The sequence below is a fragment of the Neofelis nebulosa genome, chromosome 14 (assembly GCF_028018385.1).
Source record: "Neofelis nebulosa isolate mNeoNeb1 chromosome 14, mNeoNeb1.pri, whole genome shotgun sequence".
NCBI classification, from domain to species: domain Eukaryota; kingdom Metazoa; phylum Chordata; class Mammalia; order Carnivora; family Felidae; genus Neofelis; species Neofelis nebulosa.
The window spans coordinates 4,893,493-4,914,843 of NC_080795.1; the positions used below are offsets into that span (position 1 = coordinate 4,893,493).

Genomic DNA, 21,351 nt, shown 5'->3' on the forward strand with positions numbered 1-21,351 from the left:
TTTTCTTCACTCAGCATCCTACCCCTAGAAACCCGCAGAGAGCATATACACAGACGACCATCACTGAAAGAATTCCCAATTTTGTTGCGCAAGCATTTTGTACTAGAAAAAATTTTAAACAGCACCCAGTAAAAAATAAGTCAATATCATTTGGAAGAATGTTTTTCAAAATTTCAACTATAATTTTAAAAATAGTCATTTTATCCTCTGGACATGTAAGAGAGAATGTGGTATATATGCATTGCATTTAGAAAGTATACGGGTGCAACGAAATCCCTTTCATGTGCAGATGGAAGTTTATATTGATTTCAGTAAAGGCCAGAACATAATGGTAACATGAATAACAGATAATAGCATCGGGCACTTTTAACATTTTAAGCCCTGAAATCTTTGGGGAACTGACAGTTGAATGCAACTGACAGCCGTAGTTATTTCTCCGCACTTTCCTTTCGAGATATTTTGAGTTTTTTCCAGATTCAGGATTTTTTTTTTGCAGGGGGCATCTGGACAGGCTATTGCACTGAGAGAGACAGACAATATTTTCTGAAAATTACCACCAAAATCAAGCGACTGTTGTGCATATGAACTAGATAACAATGAATTAGAAATAATCGCTCTGTTCCTGGTTGTGTGTGCGTGTACGTGTGTGAGTGTCCTGTGTGGCAGGGCGCGGGGAGGCGGTGGAGGTGGGAACGGGCAGGACGGGGGTGTCAGAGCGGAACCGACCACCCTTCACAGCTTATGGCCTGGGCGGAGCACAGCATCCCATTGGGCTCACTGGAAAAGTGTGGTCACGTCCTGTAGATCAGGGTCAAGGGGGGCTTGGTCCACTGTTGCCTTGGCCACACCTCGCCAAGTACCGTTTCTTCATTGTTCTCTTCTTCCCTTTCCTGTCTAATTTCTCAATATTTCCCAGCTTTCACCATTACATGATGTGCTTTTTAATCTTTTCCTTCTCTTTATTTTCACCCTTATCCTCTTTCTTCATTTTAGGAAATCCCAGGCCCATTTCTTAATTTCTGTATGACCAAGGACCAACAACTTTACCTCCTCGAGTCTCAATTTTCTCCTCCAAAAACTCTGACCATAATCCTGCTTTTCAGGATTGTTAGGGTGATAAGACACTGTGTCTAAAGATTCCTTATCTTTATCCTTACGGTGTCCCTCTGCTACTTTTGCAACGAGGACAATGAATACAATCTATTTTTTCAAAATAGTAACTATCAAGTATCACAGTTTTCATTTACAAGATTCAGAACAGGGAGGAAAACATTGTCTATTTGTAGATTACCTTAGCGCAGAAGGAGGCACAAAGAACGAGGGCTGAGAAATTGTCTTAGGGAGTCACAGTGCTTTAGAAACACGTGTGTGTGTGTGTGTGTGTGTGTGTGTGTGTGTCCCCATCAGGTATAGTTTCCCCAAGCAATGAATTGCTCATGGTCAAATAACTGTGACAATAAATATTAAGCTTAAAAAATGTTGTCAACTCAAACCTAGGGCAAGCACTTTGACCTGGAGAACTCACTTAGCATCTTCAATGTCCTCTTTTGTTATTCTTAGTGACACTGAATTTCCACACAGCTTCTGGATTCCAGATTTCAGAATGCTTAGGTTGTAAACAGTAGCAGTAAAAGTCTCTACTGTCAGACCTGAACTAAGTTAGCCTTTCTGAAAAGAGCAGAAATCTAATCTAAACAAATCCGTTTTCTCCACGATTTTCCTGGGAAACAAAACACTGTCACAGATATATAAGCATTAGATAAGAACATACTCTAGTTGAATCTCCAGGGTAAATCCAGATTTTTTTTTTGAATTACATAGATAAATGAGATTGGAAATAAAGATAAAATATTTATTATGAGACCTCATTTTCTGGCTGATAAGACATATAGCCAAGGAGGATTCCTCAGGCACTTACTAGACCCCCAAATGGGAGGTGTGTCTCAGAATGTGAATGCAATATTGTTGCTGATGCCAAAAATTATAACCAAGATCAAACAATACAAGAGACCCTAAAGGAAAGCAAGAACCCACTTAACACAAATTTTCTTCATTACTACTCAAGACTGAATCAGTATGTCTGACACTGGAGGGAAGATTTCTGGTGACTGTTGACCATGGTCCATTTATAGCACAGTCACAAGGGTGGGGACAGAAAGTCTACATCCCACCCTGCACATGACATGGAGATACTCCCAAACAAGGTGGGTGTTGTCCTCATGGGATCCATCCAAGAATACGGCACAGTTATGCTTACTTTGTAAATATCATACTTCATGTGACATAAGACTTTTTACCAAACCCTCAACAATAGATCTTTTGACTAGGATTCGGCTTCCTTTTGGTGGTGTAGAGTGGGATGAGCCGTGGTCTTCTCAGCTCTTGGACTAGCTGGTGACTGAGCAGTTTGGGAGGGTAGGCCCGTTCTCTACAGCTGGCTACTACAGAGGGGGACTGAATCAACAATCTTGAAAGGAAAGAAAGAAGGAAGAAGGGAGGGAAGAGGGAAGGAAGGGATGAAGGAAGGAAAGAAAGAAGGAAGGAAGGGAGGAAGGAGGGAAAGAAAAAAGGAAGAAGGGAGGGAGGAAGGAAGAAGGGAGGGAGGAAGGAAGGAAGGAAGGAAGGAAGGAAGGAAGGAAGGAAGGGATAAATGAAGGAAAGAAAGAAGGAAGAAGGAATGAAGGGAAGAAAGAAGGAAGGAAAGAAAAAAGGAAGAAGGGGGGGAAGGAAGAAGGGAGGGAGGAAGGAAGGGATAAAGGAAGAAAAGAAAGAAGGAGGGAGGGAGGAAGAAAGAAAGAAGGAAGAAGGGAGGGAAGAAGGAAGGAAGGAAGGAAGGAAGGAAGGAAGGAAGGAAGGAAGGAGAATTGCAGAAACAACCCAATCTTGTGATCACTATGTCACATTTATGCTTCTTTACGTCAACTTAAGCTCTCAGATGTTAAAAATCAAATTAGTATTTCCCCCAAAAGTTTCTGAACTTCAAAAAGCTCAAAAAGGTGATGGACACTTCCAAAGACAGCCTACTTCCCTAGACAGTAGTTATTTTAGTTCTTTGAACATATCAACCAGCAAGTATCAACAAGTTTCCTGACAGCAAAGCAAAATGAACCACTCCTGTAACAGGGTCCCATTTGTAATGATATAGTCTAAACAGTGGAGGTTTCTGGCCATGAATTCTTTTGAATGACTCTAAGTCAGGACTAATCAGACTAAGCCAGGTGGCTCAAACTATGGAGACGAAGGCTTGATGAATCCTGCACGGTGACAACATCTGGCTTTCACCAGTGAAACCACTCCAAAGAGAACCAAATACACGGATGCATCTCCTTGACTTTGGGATTGATACAATCTAGACACCCAGCGTTCATGATCCACATACCTCGGCCAATGGCTCTATATGTAGATATCCTAATAGTTCCTTCATGAAACCAAGGGCATGAATCTGACACTTATCCCTGGTTCTTACTTATCCCTGATTTGACTTCATCTTCTACCCTCTGGTTCAGAAAGAACGAGTATGTTGGCATTTCAGTGCTGGGTTATATATGGCACCTTACAGGCCTCTGTATTCTGAAGGGATGAATAATATAATCTCTCATTCAGTGCACACAATTGCAGCCCAAATGGGGATACGATGTACCATGGCGGCGTCATTTTAGGTAAGTGACAGGAAAAGTTGGATACATTTCTCAATTTCTGATGAAATTTTAAGATCACCACTTTACCAAAGTCTGAAACAAGGTACAGAATTATGGATTGTCTACACAGGAATACGAAAAATAATTCAGGAGGAAAAAGAAAGCTAAGAATACTGTCCAATCATGCTGCGTCTTAAACTTAGTGATTGACATATTGAAACAATACCTCTTTCTCCTCCTCTGTCTTCCCGTGAGTTTTGCTATAGTTGATAGGAGTGTCCCAGCCCTCTTGATCACAGAGAGCCTGATAGAAGGCTGCATTGACCAAAATGCTGCTTGTTTTGAATGGGGAAGAGGAAGGAGTTGGAATAGAAGTGTTAGAGGAAGTTAGGGGTGCAGCTTTGTCCAGGATTCGATTTTTTTTCAGGCTTAAGTCCAATGTGCCATTTTCATCCACTTCTATCTCGGCTCCCTGGTATACAATAGGAAACAGAAAAACATTTAAGCAGTTTGCAGTTACAGCTAGCCATGTGGGGCTTTTAAGGGATCATTCTAAATGCAAGCTTTTATGTAAGTATATCTGATTTAAAATCTAGCTTTCTGATTTGCTTTGGTTAATGTTCAATTCTTAGGCAGACTTTTAAGAGCAGTGCCATTAGTGAGCTTCGTGTTTCTGGGTTTAAACAAAGTAGAGCCTAATATAAATAAGATGTTCCAAACGCTAAATGTATTGGCTAACCCTGTTTTATGTATTTTTTTGAAGTTTAGCTTTAAATCTCCTTTCCTGGCTTGCAGAATTATCACTCTCAATTCATCATTTATAGCATTAACACTTGAGTTTATAAAAAGGCACAGCACTCCTTCCCAGCTCGCCCCCCCCCCATCACAGTATTAACCTAACACAAATAAATGCAAAAATAACCAGCTGCAAGAGAATTTTTATTGAAATATTAGATTCATAGGAACGTGACCTTTTACCCTGGGTGACTTAAACCAGAAAAGCTTTGTTACGTTGTGGGGGCGGGGGTGGGAGGCCAGATAGGGCAAACCGTTGTTGACTGGGGGGGGGGGAAGGGGGGGCGGTAGGTAGCAGTTGCCATCGGGACTGCTTGGGAGTAAATTATACAGTGAAACTGCACAATAAAGATGATTATTTTCCAGATACTTAGTATGAAACTAAAACTCACGATATCTCACAGCCTTTCTCCTTGGGATACCTCTGGCTATGTTTTCGTTGTTGTTGTTTTTAAGGTTCAAGGCCCAACAACTGCTCAGGTGCTCTGGATCGTCCAAATGATGCATTCCTAAGGACGGCCTCTGTGCTCTCGTCAACTGTGGTCACTGCCATCCAGTAACTCAGAACGCGGGACAGCGTGCTGGGCTCTTTCCTAACTGGGCCAGATAAATACCTCTCGGGTATTTTCGCTATCATCTACCAATTCACAATTCAATCTTGGACAATGTCTCCGCTTTTTTTTTTTGCTCTTGGCTGGCAAAGCAGGAGGTCTCTTTGAATACGTTAGCAAGATCCCTAACACATATGGTAGCCAGTTACTTCCCGGGGGATTTATTTTAACTCCCCATTTACACTCTGCCTCCCCCGCCCCCCAACAGTTGCCACTGAAGGGTGGGCCAAGGTAGCCGCCTCCAAAGGCTCGCTGCTTGCACCTGACCAGAAAATAAAACCCCTCTTCTGTTCGCTTGTTTCACCTGCAAAGTTCCTATTTTCAACCTCTCAGCCCATGAGGTAGATATGCTTTATTAAATTTGCGGGAGGTAAATATACTTCTAATATGTTTGTGCTAAGATGCTTTGGCTGTATCTTTCTGTCCTTTTTAGTAAATAGTTTAATCTCCTGTGATAGTTTTAAGCCCTGAATTTGACAGTGCAGCTTATCCGGGATAATAACTTAGTAACCACAACATCTTATGCCATCTGTATAATATCAAATACGTTTTTATACCAGCATTAATAAACCTTAGTTACAAAAATCCAAGATATTAACCATATCCGTGCCACGTGCTTTCTCCGGGATCTAACAATGTATTCTGCCGTGAGCCCATCGAAATAATTCTTGGCATCATAGCTGATATGTAACTATAGCAATGAAACGGAGATATAGTAATCAAGTTTAATGGCCAATGTGAAGTAAAATGCTAAATATTGTAGTTGCTGACATTTTTCATTAAAAAAATAAAAAACTTGGGTTAAGACTGCACAACCAACATTCACATAAAATTCCAGACCTCTGTGACAGATGGCTTAGGAAAAAGAAGCCATGTGACTGGGCTGCAGAGTTTTATAGTGCAAAACCCATAAATAGTGCAGATTCGATCTCCCTGAAAAAAATATCAACTATTCCAAGACAACACTGATATATATATTTTAGTTTTTACAGAAGAAAATCCAAATAGTAAATAAAAAATTAGAGATTCTCAGAGTTGTTATGAATCCACATCTTGAGTAATAATGAGCTGATTGGGGGAAAAAATCACTCCTAATGTTTAAAAGAGGCGCTCTTGTACATCCCGCGCCCCAGCCGGCTGCTCTGAGCACCTGACTTGACAGGGAGAAAGCACGTTTGGGTAGCAGGGTACAGATGGGCTTTAAGTGAGCGCACAGATGCATTCAACAATTACACACAGTACCAGAGAAGGGTCCCTTTCTGCCCATAGATGGGTGGATCACACGTTTACTGCATGGATTTTTATTCACAGCCGTATCAATAGACATCACTTCTGTCTGTGCCTGAACCTCCAAAAGGAAGCGCAAAAAGGAGGGGGTGGTGGGCGAGGCCGCGACGTGGACCCCCCACCGCCACCTTCTCATATTCTGATTTCCCAAAGCGCCATTCCAGACCCTTATTCTGATCATATCAATTTAAATGTAAAGGTTTTTTTGAGGGTAGATGTAGGTCCAATACTAGCCATGCACTCTCCAACTTAGGAGCGACACCAAGGACCATCACTTTCAGCCACGTTTGAGGTACAGGTGCCACGTAGGATGTATTTATTAATTACATTATTGAGAATCCATATTTGGGAAAAAAAGATTGAAAACATACTGTTCCTGCCTTCCAGAAGGGTGTGTTATGCATAGAGGAGATTGTCAGGAAAGGTAATTTAATAAATATAAGTTATTATTCAACTGAAAGTTGAAATAATTATTCGTTAAAATCCTTATTGGTATTATAAAATAAGAGGTGATTTGGATGTCCACCAACAGCGAAATGATTAATGAAATTATGCTACATCTATTTAATGGCACATTATGCAACCAGTAAAATGATATTGATGAGGCTTCTATTGCAATCAGGAAAAGATGTCTATCACGGAAAGCAGGAAACAACCCCAGGGGGAAAGGGTAGACATTTGTTTTCTGAAGAACAAAAGGGAAAACACAGAAATTACTGTGCTTGGACTTAGAAGGTAGTCTTAAAGCAAGCCTCCAATATTATCCAGGCAAATGGCAGTGTTATATTGTTTTAATAATGAAAAAGTATACATTCAAAGATGGCGATGAAGTAAAAGCAAAAAGAGAACTTTATCTTAAATGTTCTGTGAAAATTACTAACTCTCAAAACACAGACATAACAAGACAGCATTGTTTTCCTTATTCGACAAGGTTTCCATGAACACAGGATAGGCCGTCTTTCCCTTTTTGACTTGGCTAACAGGAGCGCAGACATTAAGCGTCCCTCTGCTTAGGCTGCTGCCGCGATTAGCCCCCGACTTTCACCTTCTGGCTCATGTTCTTCCACTTTTACTGCCAGGTGCTTTGTTTGGAGAGGATCTTTTCTGTATTGAAAGCTATCTGATGTTGTCAAAGCAGGTAGGGTATTAATAATAAAAAATATATATGTAATATATATTACTGTATAGTACCTGAGCATCAAAACTATTAAGTTCAGAGTATTAGCTTATGAAGTGTGCTCAATATAAATAGAATGACAGAATTCAGGGGAGAAATCAGTGTCTGACATAAGGTATGAAATTAAAATAAAATTTCTAACCATTTCCCGAAAGTCATTGTCTGAGACTCGGAACCAAAGTCAGTGAAGATTCTTAAGTTGGACAACAGTCTACATAACACATAATAAGATAATGATAATGATAATGATAATGATAATGATAATGATAAGAACTTTAAGAGCGTAAGAAATTGGACAGGTATGAATTAAAATTTTAGTTCCAATTAATAAGAGAAAATTATTTAATGTCTCTATGCTACTATTTCTTCAACTGCTAAGTGGGATGATATCTTCTTTACAGAGTTTCTAGGAGGATTAAAAAGAATTAACACAGTCAGGGCGCCTGGGTGGCTCAGTCGGTTAAGCGCCCGACTTCACCTCAGGTCATGATCTCATGGTTCGTGAGTTCGAGCCCCACGTGGGGCTCTGCGCTGACAGCTCAAAGCCTGGGACCTGCTTCAGAGGTTGTGTCTCCCTCTCTCTCTGCCCGCTCTCTCTCCCTGCTCACGTTCTGTCTGTCTCTCTCTCAAAAATGAATGTTTATTAAATTTTATTAAATTAAATAAACATGAAATGAATGTTTATTAATGTTTATTAAAAAATGAAAAAAAAAGAATTAACATAGGCAAAGTGCTTATTTACAGTGCCTGGCACATAGTAGGTGTTCAATAAATGACAGCTAATAATAATAACAGTTTGATTGGGCTTTCGATGCCGAAAGAGACATCCCACTGCTACTGCACTCAGGGGCAAGGAGAGAATTATTCAATGTAATCACACATATCAGTTGGTTCCTTGTGATCTGTGACCCACATCTCTTGAAACATTTCACTGAAAATACGTGATACAATCTGACACGATACTCAAGTTACTGAAAAAGGCTGCTTTTGGATTCTAAGCATCCCAAGAGCCATCAGGCGATTTCCGATACCGGGCAGCAAGAATGGTGAAGTGCTATCATGTTGTTTCTCGGCCTTATTCAAGCACAAAACAGATTTTGAACTTTAAGCGTTTCAACCGAGTGTCAGTTTTTTGTTTTCTTTTAAGGCATACTGTGCATATGCCACTTCGTCTAAACAGGTGGGGAAAACACCAAAACAAACAACAGAATGCTTGGCAAGCAGAAGCGATCGGGATAAAGATAGACCGCGTGCGTGTTCCTACCTCTGCTGCTGAGGGCGGGAGGAAGGAAGGCCGCGGGGAGGGTCTCCAACAAGCACGGGCCCGTGCGCTCAGGGGCCAGAGGAAAGCGCTCGGCCAACTCAGCCAACCCGGGCTTGCTCTGCGCCTGCTGCCCCCTTCTGCTAATGCGGGGCTCCTAACGGCAGTGACGGCCGTGGGACCAAAGAGGGAGTGTCTGAGGTTGTGGCCCATGCCCGTTTTACAAACTCCTATTATTAAGACGAAGGACATTATACCAACGATACGATACCCACTACTATGGGTACCACTGACTTCTTCTTCTGACTTGATGCCTTAGAGAGATATTTAAAACAACATACAGGTGATGTGGGTGGTGTACATGTGCTGGGAACGTGCCGGACTGTCTTTTAACAAATACACAATTCCTCTTAACCTCTGCTTTCAAGCTATAATGGACTCAGTGGGGCAGCGATGGGCAATGTTAGCACTGATTTTTCTCAACGCGGTGTGGGGAAAGGGTCCCTGAGGGAAGCGTCTCGGCAGCGTCGGGTAGACCGCTGCTCGGGGCCGCGCGACTTCAGAAGAACGACGTAGGGTATCCGTGTTGTCCCTTCACTGCTTCTAGACTCTGCAGGAACTCACAGTTGCGTTGACTCTCTGAACAGTCTCTGCTCCCTTTGTTTTCTACGAGAGCAGGGATTTCGCACGAAACCATGAACCTGCCACTGAACTCGGAGGCAGTCGTGAGCTTACACGTGGCACAAAGAAAACCTGTATGTGCCCCCAACAAGTGGGCAGGAAGGCAATTTCAAGGTTAGTGTCCTTTGGCTTGATTTTAAAAAGGTGGCCTCCACACGTGACAGCGTGGTCTCTAATTTGTTCTTTGACTGGGCTCTTCAGGCAACGTCAGAGAAGCCCATTCCATCAAGGAAGTGAGCGGTCTGCCCTCAGCCAAGTTCTGATAAAAGCCACTCTTGCCTCCCCTTAACACTAGAAATGTCATCTCTGGAAATCTAGCTCCCCACCTGGGACAACTATTTCTTTCTTTCTGCCTTGCCCATAAGCTCCCTGAAGGCAGGGTCTGTGGCAGGATTTAACACGCAGCTCGCCAGTCGAACCCTCGTAGACCGTTTCGTGGGTACGGCTAAGAGTCCAGCTGCCAGAGTATCTCTCTAGTACATCAAAAAACGCTCCTCTGCTCAGCTATAAGAGTAGAGGAGGGCACATCTGTATATCTCTACATCCTTCCAACCAAACAAGCTGCTCAAGAGATCTGCGGGTTTTGGTTAGCAGAAATAAGCACGGGAACCACCACGGAGGAAAAATCAAATCACAGTGGATAGAGAATCCGGCTAGCATTCAACATGGAGGGGAGGACTGTTCATATACAGTGAATCCTAGATGAGGTAAAGGGCACGGAGCAAAGTGCAACACTGAGTAGAACTAGCGTGCGCTGGGCACTCTTGGATCAGAGGCCACTTGGCGGGGTTAATTGCTTTGGCCTTTTCTCATTGTTTTGCTACGATCATTATTTTTGTTGTTGTTGTTGTGGCTTCGGGGATTTATGAGGTCCTCTTTGATATCTGGAGCACAGGGTCCAGCTAGGAGAGAGCTCTGCAAGACGTTGTAGTCGTGTGCGAACGTGTGCCTGGAAGAGGGATTCGCACGTAGTGACACCGTAGGGGGGACCTATTTGTCCTGTTTTCACCACCACTGTAGGAAAACGGCTTTTTGAACTGCGAGTGGAATAAAGTCCGCCTGAAAGTCGCTTGTTGCACTCTGTGTCTCCTCTTCCTCATCATACATCAGTGGTTTGGCTTCTGCGGGTAAGACTTGCTTGGCCGTCTGGGGGCTGGGACACACAGTGTGTCCTGTCAGCCCGGGCGGGGGCATCCGCTCCGCAGAATAACCCTGGCACACACAGTGCTCCCGACAGGGGTGTAAGAACAGACGCAGAAGCCACTTATTTGGATTTTTGGAATGCGCCAATTTAACAGTCACGCTTCTGACCAGAAAGTATTCAAGAAAAGAACAAAACACGTATAGCAATAAGAAAAAAAAAAAAAAAAAAAAAAACAACTCTCAGATTTCGGTCATCTTTGTTTGATTCCTTATCTGGCCCCAGCAACTAACAGAACGTGGAGAATATAAAGGTTAAAGGCAGAATTCCAAAAAACAACAAAAAAATATCTACACACGCAGATGGAAAGCCCTCATTCTGCAGCCCTTTGCTCAAGTAATTTAGGTAGCATTAATCATTATTCTCAAAGGACAGCCTTAACAACAAATACTATAAAGCCCAAGACAGTAGATATTTCAGGCTTTCTCCAACTGGCTGTGTGTTAGAACATCCCTTTGCAAAAGGAGAAATTTACTCAGGTTTTAAAAAATGAATAAAAATGAACTAAAGTAGCCCTGAGAGCACCCTAAATAATAATTCGTTTCTATAAATAATTTCTGACCCGAATGCTTTTGAATTCGGATAGCTCGGTATTTTCTTTACCGTTTTCAGAGGATGCGTTTTTCTTTGTTTAAGAACCTCATTTGTTTAAAAATTGTTTTTGAGTGGTTTTTGGCCACCAACTCTTCCTGGGGTTTACTTGGCTCAGATTTGTCCAGAAGCTAATTCTGATTCTTCTGTCAAATGCTCGATGGCACCACGTTCCCTGCTCTCCTGAAGGCCTGGCAGGCTTAGGTGAGCAGCTGACCACACCAGGGATGGGGTTGAGCTTACAGGGAAAAAGAGAGCCATCCATGCTAATCGCCTGAGTTTCGGGGTTAGAGTTTAACCCAGGAGATCTCCCACTTAAAGCAAGGGTAAAATCTCTTCTCCAGATAAGCCTGGGCACTTTGCTTCAGCTGGCTTCAGCCATCTAAGGAGGAAAAGCATTTCTTTTAACTGAGCCCTTTGCATAGATAGGAGTTACAGGCTCCAGCTGACGGCCTGTGGAGAAGCTCTCCCAGTCCCTCTGGGGCTCTGAGGCTCGCTTGCTACTCTGGAGCGTGAGAAACCCCTCCTCTTCAAAAGGCAAGAACTGGGACATCTTTGTTTTTTGTTGCCATCAAGGTATCCTAAACATGGATGTCTACTTCTCATTGTTAGAGAGGAGAGATTAGTGGAGAGACGTGGTTAATTTCATGGGCTTCAGAAATGTGGCATCTTCAGAAAGTTCGCAGAATTTGATTTTGGATTTGAACGCCCCGAGTTCTCAAGTGCCCCCCCACCTCCCAAACCATCTCATGTTGATTTAGTGTATCCAGGTTTTACTATGTGTCCTTTGAGAATACCATAGCAACCGAGACTACCTTCCATTACACAGTAGTAACGCGGACAATCACAAAATCGCACGGGTCAATTTTGCAACTGTTTTACAAGTCCCTGTGTACTCCGACATTCCTTACCACCTTTGACAGCAGAAAGCTTCCATTGTTCACACTGGTTTTAACGGCAAGCCTCTCTCTTGTGTGCCCAACACAAAGGTAGGTCTGAAATCTACAAAGTCCCCAACACAAAGCTAGGCCTGAAATCTACAAATCTCCGCAACGCACGTCTCCCCAGACTCTGGGGTACCACCTTCAAGAACAACACTCTTTCATTCTTCCCCGAAGCCACTACACTCAGGCCCTCTTCCTAGGACGGGGAAGGGATGTGCTTTAGGGGTGGGGGAGCGGCATGGCAGTGAATGTGGTTAGGAACACGAAAAGCAGTTTATTCTCACGGTTCAGTCACTGGCCCACCCTCCGGGCTCTTGGACTGGCCTACCTTGGCATGCAGACTCTGTGGTTTGTTGGAGAGGATGTCTGCAGTTTCCCTGCAGCGGGTGGAAAGGTTCAGGATGGCAGCAGTTGCTGCTATGTGGGTGTCTTCACTACATTGACCGTAGCTGTAAGAGCTGGCACGACAAGGGCTCTGTGTGTGGGCGCCCGCACTAGGCAGTCGATTAGGAAATTTCCCTGGATTTGAAAAATGCTTTGCTGTTGAAGAGAGATTTGATTAGCAATTGCACGGACGTGGTTTTCGTCATTAAATAGATTTGTTTTAAAGATATAACTTCTTGCACTGAAATATGTTAAGAACAGATTTTAAAAAACACGATCCATTGTCTACTGGTACATTAAACAAAGGGGATTCAGATCGGTTTTCGCAGAAGTCTCCCAGACCAAACGTTGTGATTGCTGGGGAAGAAGGTCTATTCTCTTGATATTTTTCGTCTTTACACGTCTGATGGTAAAAACTCTGTAACTCATGTGATGGGGCAGGTGCACTGGAAGCCTTTGTGGCAAAAATTGTAGATTCAAAACCACATTAGCAAAACCCATCAGAGACTACAGGAGCTTAAGACTCGTACATCTGTGAACCATGTATGTGTGAGGACCAGTGATTCCTGTAGAGAAAAAAGTGTACCCTTTCGACATTTGTTTTCATAGTAACCGTTTATATTTAGACATCGAATTGCATTGTTATTATTTGACATTCAGGTTTGTTTTGTGCTTAAAGCAGCAGAAGTTGTTCCTCACGTCCAACTACATGGGACTACATACACGGCAGTGTCTTTAATGAGCTGGCATTTTGCATATTTAGGTAGAGAACGATAAGTAAAGGACAGAGAAAATGTTCTCAGGGTGAGACAGAAAGGCAATTTAGTTATCAAGGTTGAGTTTCTGTTTTATGTTTCTGCTGTGGCACCAGGGCATTACTGAGAGAGAAAATTAACCGTATTTCCCTTCACTCTGGGTGTTTGTAAACATCACTCAAGGTCATGGGAGAAACACCCAAGATTTAAGTGGGATAACATAGAAGTACTTATTTATTTTGCTGTAAATGTTGCTTATTCTAAATATTTGATCATTATTTTTCATGAAGTAATTGAAAGCATTACCAAATGTTGTTCCTATTGTTGCAAAAATGTAGGAATGCCACTGAATGGTTTGCATTTTTAAACCAACATCTGTGTTGCGTAAGTGTATAGAATGCCCTTAACCAGCTTCACCCGAATCAAACATATATGTGTATGTGCATGCATGTGGGTACATTTTGCATTTTTATAATAGAGGACATTGCGTGTGTATGTGTTGGTGCAAACGAATTTTTTCCTGGATCTAACAGGATTATTGTCAGTGTTATTTATGTTGGCTGGGCCTATTTTGGGTAAGAATAGATAAAATATCTTTTGGAGTGGAATGTACTTGCTCTCGATGGGCCAATTCCTTTCAAGTCTGTTTATCACTGCTAGGTTTTATATAACATGCCAGTTCTTGGAAGGAAGTGACCAACACCAGAGAATGAAGCGCATAGTATGTGTCCTGAGAGCACTCAGTCTAGGTAACTAGGTAGATCGAAGAGATTCCATGGATGTGTATGTTGTAACTAATCCATGGTCTATGGAGAACTCAAACTGGGGAATCACTTCACTTCTTTCCTTATGACTGTTACCATGACAAAGAAATCATGCCTGGGTTTCTCCCAACGCTCACTCTCTTACCTTTTCGTTAGAATATTCAAAGACTCTAAAACACTTGAAGAAATGTGTTAGTAAGAACACCCAAGTTGTATATATCATAGCATCTTTGAGCTCTGATCTTCTACATGGATGTGACACCATTAGAGTATTAACACACTTTAAGTGACTCTATAGTCATTCTTAAATATGCGGTTACCATATTGCTCTCTAGTAAAATCTTGATTTCTGAACCGTGAGTTTCTCAGACTTTTCACTTCTTCTCTCACTTTCGGACTAATTGCTCTTGCAGATTTAAGTACCATTTGAAGTAGTATTCCAACATTTTATGTATTAAATTTCCATAATTTCAGTATGAACCAAAATTGTGATGATTACTACAGTTTCAATATATGAATCCCAATCCCACCTAAATGTGAACTAAATATTTCTTTAGTAAATTACTGTATTTCGATTCAGCAATGGCACAGTGTTTGTAAAATAATTAGTCCATTAACTATTCACCATATTCAGTGTAACCTCATGCAAAATCAGAACACTAAGCAACACTGAGCAATATTCTACATTTGAGTACACCCCCCCCCACCCCAACACACTCCTTTGGAATAAGGATTAGGATTTGAAGCTTACATTCAGGAAATGGTGGCGTTTTTCGTCCTTGACCTGTTTGTACGAGAGGGCGTTTGCCAAAAACCTGGGCATCGAAACTGGCATAATCGAATGGTACTTTCCCAAACTTCTCTTGTTCTTTTGACACCGTGGCTCTGGGAGAGGCAATGGCTTGTGATCGGAAATTGAATTCAATTTGTTTCACCAAGCTCGTCCTGAAGAAAAAGGGGAGAGTTTAGAAGAAATATGGTGAAACTCTTGGTGAGCATATTAGCATCAGAATTTAAAGCAGACCGAATGTGTCATGCCTGTTGGTACCCACAGAGACAGTGCACTGTGGAGAAGAGCCGTGGTCACAGCAGGATAAAGCACAGAGCGCCAGGAGCCAGAGACAGGAGGTACTAAGGACTCAGGGTGGCTATGGTAAGGCTGCATGTCATGGGTCCGAGTCCCCCATGAGTAAAAGAGGAATGTGCAATTTTGCACTCATCTTATGCGGATGCAATGAGGAGCAAGTGTTTGATGACTGTTGGCGCTTTGAGCTCCACAGAGGAAAGTGCCATGTAACTCTCATTAGGGCACTGACAAGGCGTGCGCATTCTGCTTGTTAGGACTGTTCATCAGATTGGCTGATTCACGAAAAGTCACGATCGTAGCTGGTGTCGAGATGGCATTACAGTCAGTTCGGAAGAAGCAATGCTGAGCCCTGCTCTCCTTCAGCAGAGCCGATGGGAGCCTGACGGGGGCAGGGGCAGTATGGGCACCAGAAACTTGACTTCTGAATTAGGAGTTTCTCAGGCTTTTCCCCCTTTTCCCCCTTTCGTCTGAATGTTTTTGTTGATGTAAATAATACTTAAGGTATTATTTTATCTATTAAACTGCCATCTTTTCAGTATGAATCACAATTGCCATACTGTCATAGCTATCACATTTTTCAATAGAATTATCTTAATCCAAGTTACATCTGAATTAACGATTTCCTTAGAACCACTGTACTTAGATTAAACAAGGGCATCATATTTGTGTAACCAAGAAAAACACAAATATGTGTCTAATGGTGAAAGAGCATGAACAAGTGTACCTCTCAGAATTTAGCAACATCAAAAATACATATGTGTTTTTCTTTCGTTTTCCACCAAAACTTCCCTGACTCATCCGAATGCCAAAATTTCAATGATATTTCTCGGATTAGGTAAAATACATTTTAGCTGCTACATAAAAATATTTGAGTAGTTAGTTGGTCTAGTTATTGTATATGTAATTTGGTTTCTACCCCTAATATATCAGCGTTCTAGCCTAAAACAACATTTTTTTTTTCAGAAATTAGCAAAATAAAACATCATGCTATTTCTGTATTTGATAAATAACCTGCTTAGGGAGAAACTAAGAGAATATGGTCATATTACCCAAGAACTTTGTTGTAAGATGTTTTTGTCTTTTTTCAAAATGTTTATTTATTTATTTTTGAGAGAGAGAGAGAGAGAGAGAGAGAGAGAGACAGAGGGAGAGAATGAACAGGGGAGGGTCAGAAAGAGAGAGAGAGAGAGAGAGAGAGAGAGAGAGAGACAATCTGACGCAAGTTCCAGGCTCAGGGCTGTCAGCACAGAGCCCCATGTGGGGCTCAAACTCGCAAACCGTGAGATCATGACCTGATCTGAAGTCGGACACTTAACTGACTGAGCCACCCAGGCGCCCCTTTGTTGTAAGATTTTTCATTGCTATTTGGTAATTCATGATCTTTGCTTGACATATGTTCTCCACTCATGGGATTTTTGACTCTTTTAATTAAGTCTATAAGAGCACATATTAAGGGAGGTCCTATCTTGAAAATACTCCTAATAACTACTTTGCATTTCAGTGTCTCAGTAACAACAATGAAGATCTGGTCATCTATTTTAACCCCGAAATCACTTTTCCTACATATACGATTTGTATAGTAATAAACATACAACTTCTCATTGTGCCATCACACATAGCTTATTTTTTAGGGATACGTAAGGTCTTCCAACCTGCTAGAGCTTATGAAGTACTTGGGGCAAATAGGAGAGGTTTCATTAATAGTTATCAACTCACGGAATGAATTTTTGTTTTAAAGGAACTACATGTGTAGCTGGAACAGAAGAATGAATATACACCATCACGTACTTTGGGTAGGTATGAGTGATTTATGAAGGCATTTTCTGCAGGCATAAAGGTTAATCATCGGGAGTGCTTACCTAACTAGTGGGGGATGGGTTGCACTTCGTGACAGAGAATTTTGATTAATATATGTTATAAACTGTATTTCTTTTTTTAAGCTTATTTATTTTGGAGAGAGAAAGAGAGCCAGAGAGCGCGTGCACCAGAGCAGGGGAGGGACAGAGGGAGAGAGAGAGAGAATCCCAAGCAGGCTCTACGCTATCAGGCTATCGGCACAGAGCCCGACACGGGGCTTGACCGCATGAATTGTGAGATCGTGACTTGTGCAGAAATCAAGAGTTTGACGCTTCACTGGGTCACCCAGGAGCCCTTACTTTATTTCTTTTAGATTCACCCACATTATGTTTCCTTTACATGCAGATCAATTTCCTGGTGAACTTCTGGAGGGTCTGGCCACTTAAGCCCATTTAAGTGACAGTACGATTAACTGGGCCAGCCTCTCAGACCCTGGTAGTTGAGAACGAAGGTCAGGCCATAGGGAACTGGCACACGAGGGGACATGGGCGGCATCGTGTGGGAGCATGGCACGCACATCCTACTAGGAGCGCCATGGGAGGGTCGTACCTGTGAACCGGGTCAGGACACTGGCCACTTTTGGGCGAATCAAGCTGACTTTTGTCTTGGGACATTGCCAATTTTTCAGCTGCAGCAATTGGACAACCAGAAAGACTGTTTAAAAAAAAAAAAAAAAAAAAAGGAGGATCTGAGTTAAAAAGATGAAATGATTTGCTTTGGCATGTACCTTAGAGCGTACTTGGCATACATTAAATGTGAAGTCATATTAACATTAGCCCCCTTCCCACCCTAACGGATCCCAAAAGCGTTTTGCAAACTATTGTGTCATCATTTCCCCCACCCCCCAATCACATCCCAGAACTGATGAATAAGAAACTCAGTTTTAAAATCAGAAAATTGTGTAAGGGAGAAAAATCTAAATTCTTCCGAAACTCCGCAACATTTTAAGTAGAACGCACCCACTCCAATTGGAATGTGCCCAGCTATAGAAGCTAGCATGAAAATTCCATGGTTTATCTTAAGATCTTCAGAAAAATGTTAGGGACTTAATTTTAAATCAGTTCAAATTTAAAGTACAGAATACGAAGTTTTCTGGCCATATGCTTACGAGTCAAATGGTATCTCATGACCACATGATCGATACATGGTATAAAGTACACATAAAACAGTAGGAATTTCCAACAAAAGCATTTACATATACCCAACACATTTCTGTGTAAATGCACATATGTGTCTTAAGTGGGTGACAATCTCAATGTAACGCATCTGGAATCTTCATCCTGGTTTATAGTGAGAACCACAGTACACTGAAGCCCTTTTGGTACCTTTTTTAATTTTTTAAGTTTATTTATTTATTTTGAGAGAGAGAGAGACAGCCAGGGAGGGGTAGAAAAGGAGAGAGAGAATCCCAAGCAGGCTCCGCACTGTCAGTGCAGAGCCCGACGCTGGACTCGAACTAGGGAACCGTGAGATCATGACCTGAGCTGAAACCAAGAGCTGGACGCTTAACCGAACGAGCCACCCGGGCGTCCCTCTTTGGTACCTTTTTAGTGTTTACTGGATGGAGTCCAAGATAAACCCTATGCAACTCCTTTCAATGCAAAAACAGCCATGGTGAGATTCCAGAGCAAAACAGAACACATTCTACTTGTGTGACTGTATGCATACATAACGCTAGTCTTCAAATAGAACATTTTTGTTTGCATAACTGGCTGCTACATGAAAATTTCTAGGAAAGTAAATTGTGTTTTTTTTGTTTGATTCACTCTGCACATGCTGAGAATACTTCTCTGTTTCAAGTGGCAACATATTTGATAGCGATCCAGCGATTTTGGTAACACATTGTTAGTTCCTTCTTTTCTTGGGGGAAAGGTTCTGCCACGTCTCTTTGTAAGGTAAAAGGTTGGCGGCTCATCACGATTACCTCCTGTGGGTGTTGCGGTTGCTGTTCACATGCCCTCTTCCTGTGCATCCCGGGGTGGGGCATTTGAGCACGTTTTCATGCATGGCAAGGACTAAGCACAAAATGTCACATAAAAGAAGAGAATGATACACCATAAATACATAACCCACTGACAGACTGACTTCCCAGCTTTGCATTCACACGAACTTGGTTATATAACCCACCACGCTCCCTCCCACAGGTGTTTGGGTTGAAATAAATGAGCCCTTGAAGAACTTCAACGATGAAATGCAGCAAGCTTGTTCAAGTTTTAGTTTCTCTAAACTTCACGTTGTGGGCAACACCAGGCTCAAACGAGACTATTCTGCTTCTATTTTCCCTAACCTGAGAAGCTCATAAACTTCCTTTTACGGGTATGTGCTTTTCCCTGTCAAATCGTTCCTTCCATCTTTTCCCCACAGTGTGACCCGAGTACAGTCTTCTTTACTTTCTAAGAGATATTCTTTTGATTCCTTGTCCATTGCCCCCCACTGCCCACCCCCACCGCCATCCAGCTATTGGTGAAACAGCACGGCCATGTGAACGACCGGGTAAGCAGGCGGGTGAAGGGCTGATCTGATAGGCCCGTGCTGAGCAGATCAGATTCGGTGATTGGCAAAAGCGTGCTTTGGAGACAGCTGCCGTTGAGGCATCCCCACCACTGTGGCTTGGATGACCCAAGAGGGATTTCAATAAGTGGGTTCAGAAAGGAGAGGATGTGGCACGTCGATACTTCGAAACTGAGGAGGCAGCCCTTTCTTTCCCCAGTCTCCTGGCGTCAGAGCGAGGCTGTGGCTCATGAGACCAACCGATGTTTGCTTTTGCTCAGCGCCTTCCGCTCCTGCAGGACGCCCTGGGGAGCCACGGCCGCCACCACCAGCTTCTACAGGGAGCGGGGGCCACGTGGACACTGGGTGGGATGCATCCCTTACCCTTACATGCAGCACGGAGGCTGAGGCCGCTCGTGGGCTTAAGGCAGCCACACCCGCGGGTGAGGAAGGGCTGTGCGGTCACACAGCGTATGAACCGTGCCTTTTACTTTCTGTGTTCTGATGCCTGGACACCTGGGGCCCTGCACACCCCAGAGAGACTGCCCTCTCAAATAGCTTTCGAAGGCAAAGCAACCAATCGTGAGCCCACACCCAAAACCGCCTCCTTTATCAGACTCGCGCTCTCCCCCTGCCAGGTATCAGACACTAATGGACAACCCCCAAGCCCCAGAGCCTACTGAGAATATTCAAACTAGCCAGTCCTAAGCCTGCTTCCTCTGCTCCTTCCCACAGAAGCCACAGGTAACCCCTCCCCACCCCACCCCCACACCGCTGGAGGATGCCTGTGCTTCCCTGCGTGGCCCTGCTTGGCGTGGCCCGCACCCTTCTCTCAGGAACGGTAACAAATTCTTTTCTCAATGTCGGTCGTCTCGTGTTCTATTGGCCTAACTGTACCCCAAGTGTTCTTCTTTTAAAGACAATTTTTTAATGTTTAGTTATTTTGGGGAGAGACAGAGTGTGAGGGAGGGGCAGAGAGCGAGACAGAGAGAGAGAGAGAGAGAGAAACAGAATCCAAAGCAGGCTCCAGGCTCTGAGCCGTCAGCACAGAGTGACGGGAGGTATAAACCCACGAACCGTGAGATTATGAGCTGAGCTGGAGTCTGAGGCTCAACCGACTGAGCCACCCAGGCACCCTTACTTCAAGTTTTCTATTAATATAGTTACTTGGAAATTATCGTGACGCAGAGAGGAATCTTTCTATTTGCATCCCTAAGTCCACATTGGAGGAGAAAGAGGGTAACACCCCGATGCCATGGCGCATATGGGAAGAGGCCTACTTGCTTTGGGGATAAGCAGTACTCACTTTCCAGGGGAACCCGCACTTTGTGGGGGCACCCCGAAAGGCTGCGGTGGTGGGGGTAGAGTCCCGTCACATGTCCCGTGCCGTCGCACCCCGGGATGGGGCACTTGGTCTCCCTCTTTTCAGGCCTCGGTGAATCTACAGAGAAAGTAAATCAAGAGATTCATTCGACACGCCTTCTTTCCCTTCCCATTCAACACAGTGGCCTTGCGGGGTGACATTTTCACTTCGTTCCGTGTTTACATCATAAACATTCTTCTCACGCTGCCTTGAATCAGACCCTCAACTGAGACCTGTGGAAGCATGAAAAACATTTTCAATTTTCTTGGTTTCCTGAGCAAAGGCTGACACGGGGCAGGCGAGTGTTAACAAACGGAGATGGTCTGAAGTTGGCTTGTAGTTAGAGTCTCATGATGAGACACGAACCCCACCGCCAGAGGAGGAAAAAAAAAAAGTGAGAAAGAAGAATGAATTTATTCAAACCCAAACGATGTCGTATTCAAGGAATTTCAAAAAAGCCAGATT

General features: G+C 43.1%; 1 protein-coding gene across 7 annotated transcripts in view; it reads right to left on the minus strand.

Annotated features, from left to right (window-relative positions):
• ST18 (ST18 C2H2C-type zinc finger transcription factor) overlaps window positions 1-21,351 on the minus strand; it is a 257,754-nt gene that overhangs the window by 34,945 nt on the left and 201,458 nt on the right. For all 7 annotated transcript variants that reach the window (XM_058699371.1, XM_058699372.1, XM_058699373.1 and 4 more), the window contains 6 exons: window positions 20,830-20,964; window positions 18,958-19,048; window positions 17,583-17,687; window positions 14,841-15,034; window positions 12,515-12,726; window positions 3,865-4,110 (listed from right to left, as the gene is read on the minus strand). In XM_058699371.1, the coding sequence (XP_058555354.1) occupies window positions 3,865-4,110; window positions 12,515-12,726; window positions 14,841-15,034; window positions 17,583-17,687; window positions 18,958-19,048; window positions 20,830-20,964 (983 nt within the window). The remainder of the gene's footprint in view (window positions 1-3,864; window positions 4,111-12,514; window positions 12,727-14,840; window positions 15,035-17,582; window positions 17,688-18,957; window positions 19,049-20,829; window positions 20,965-21,351) is intronic.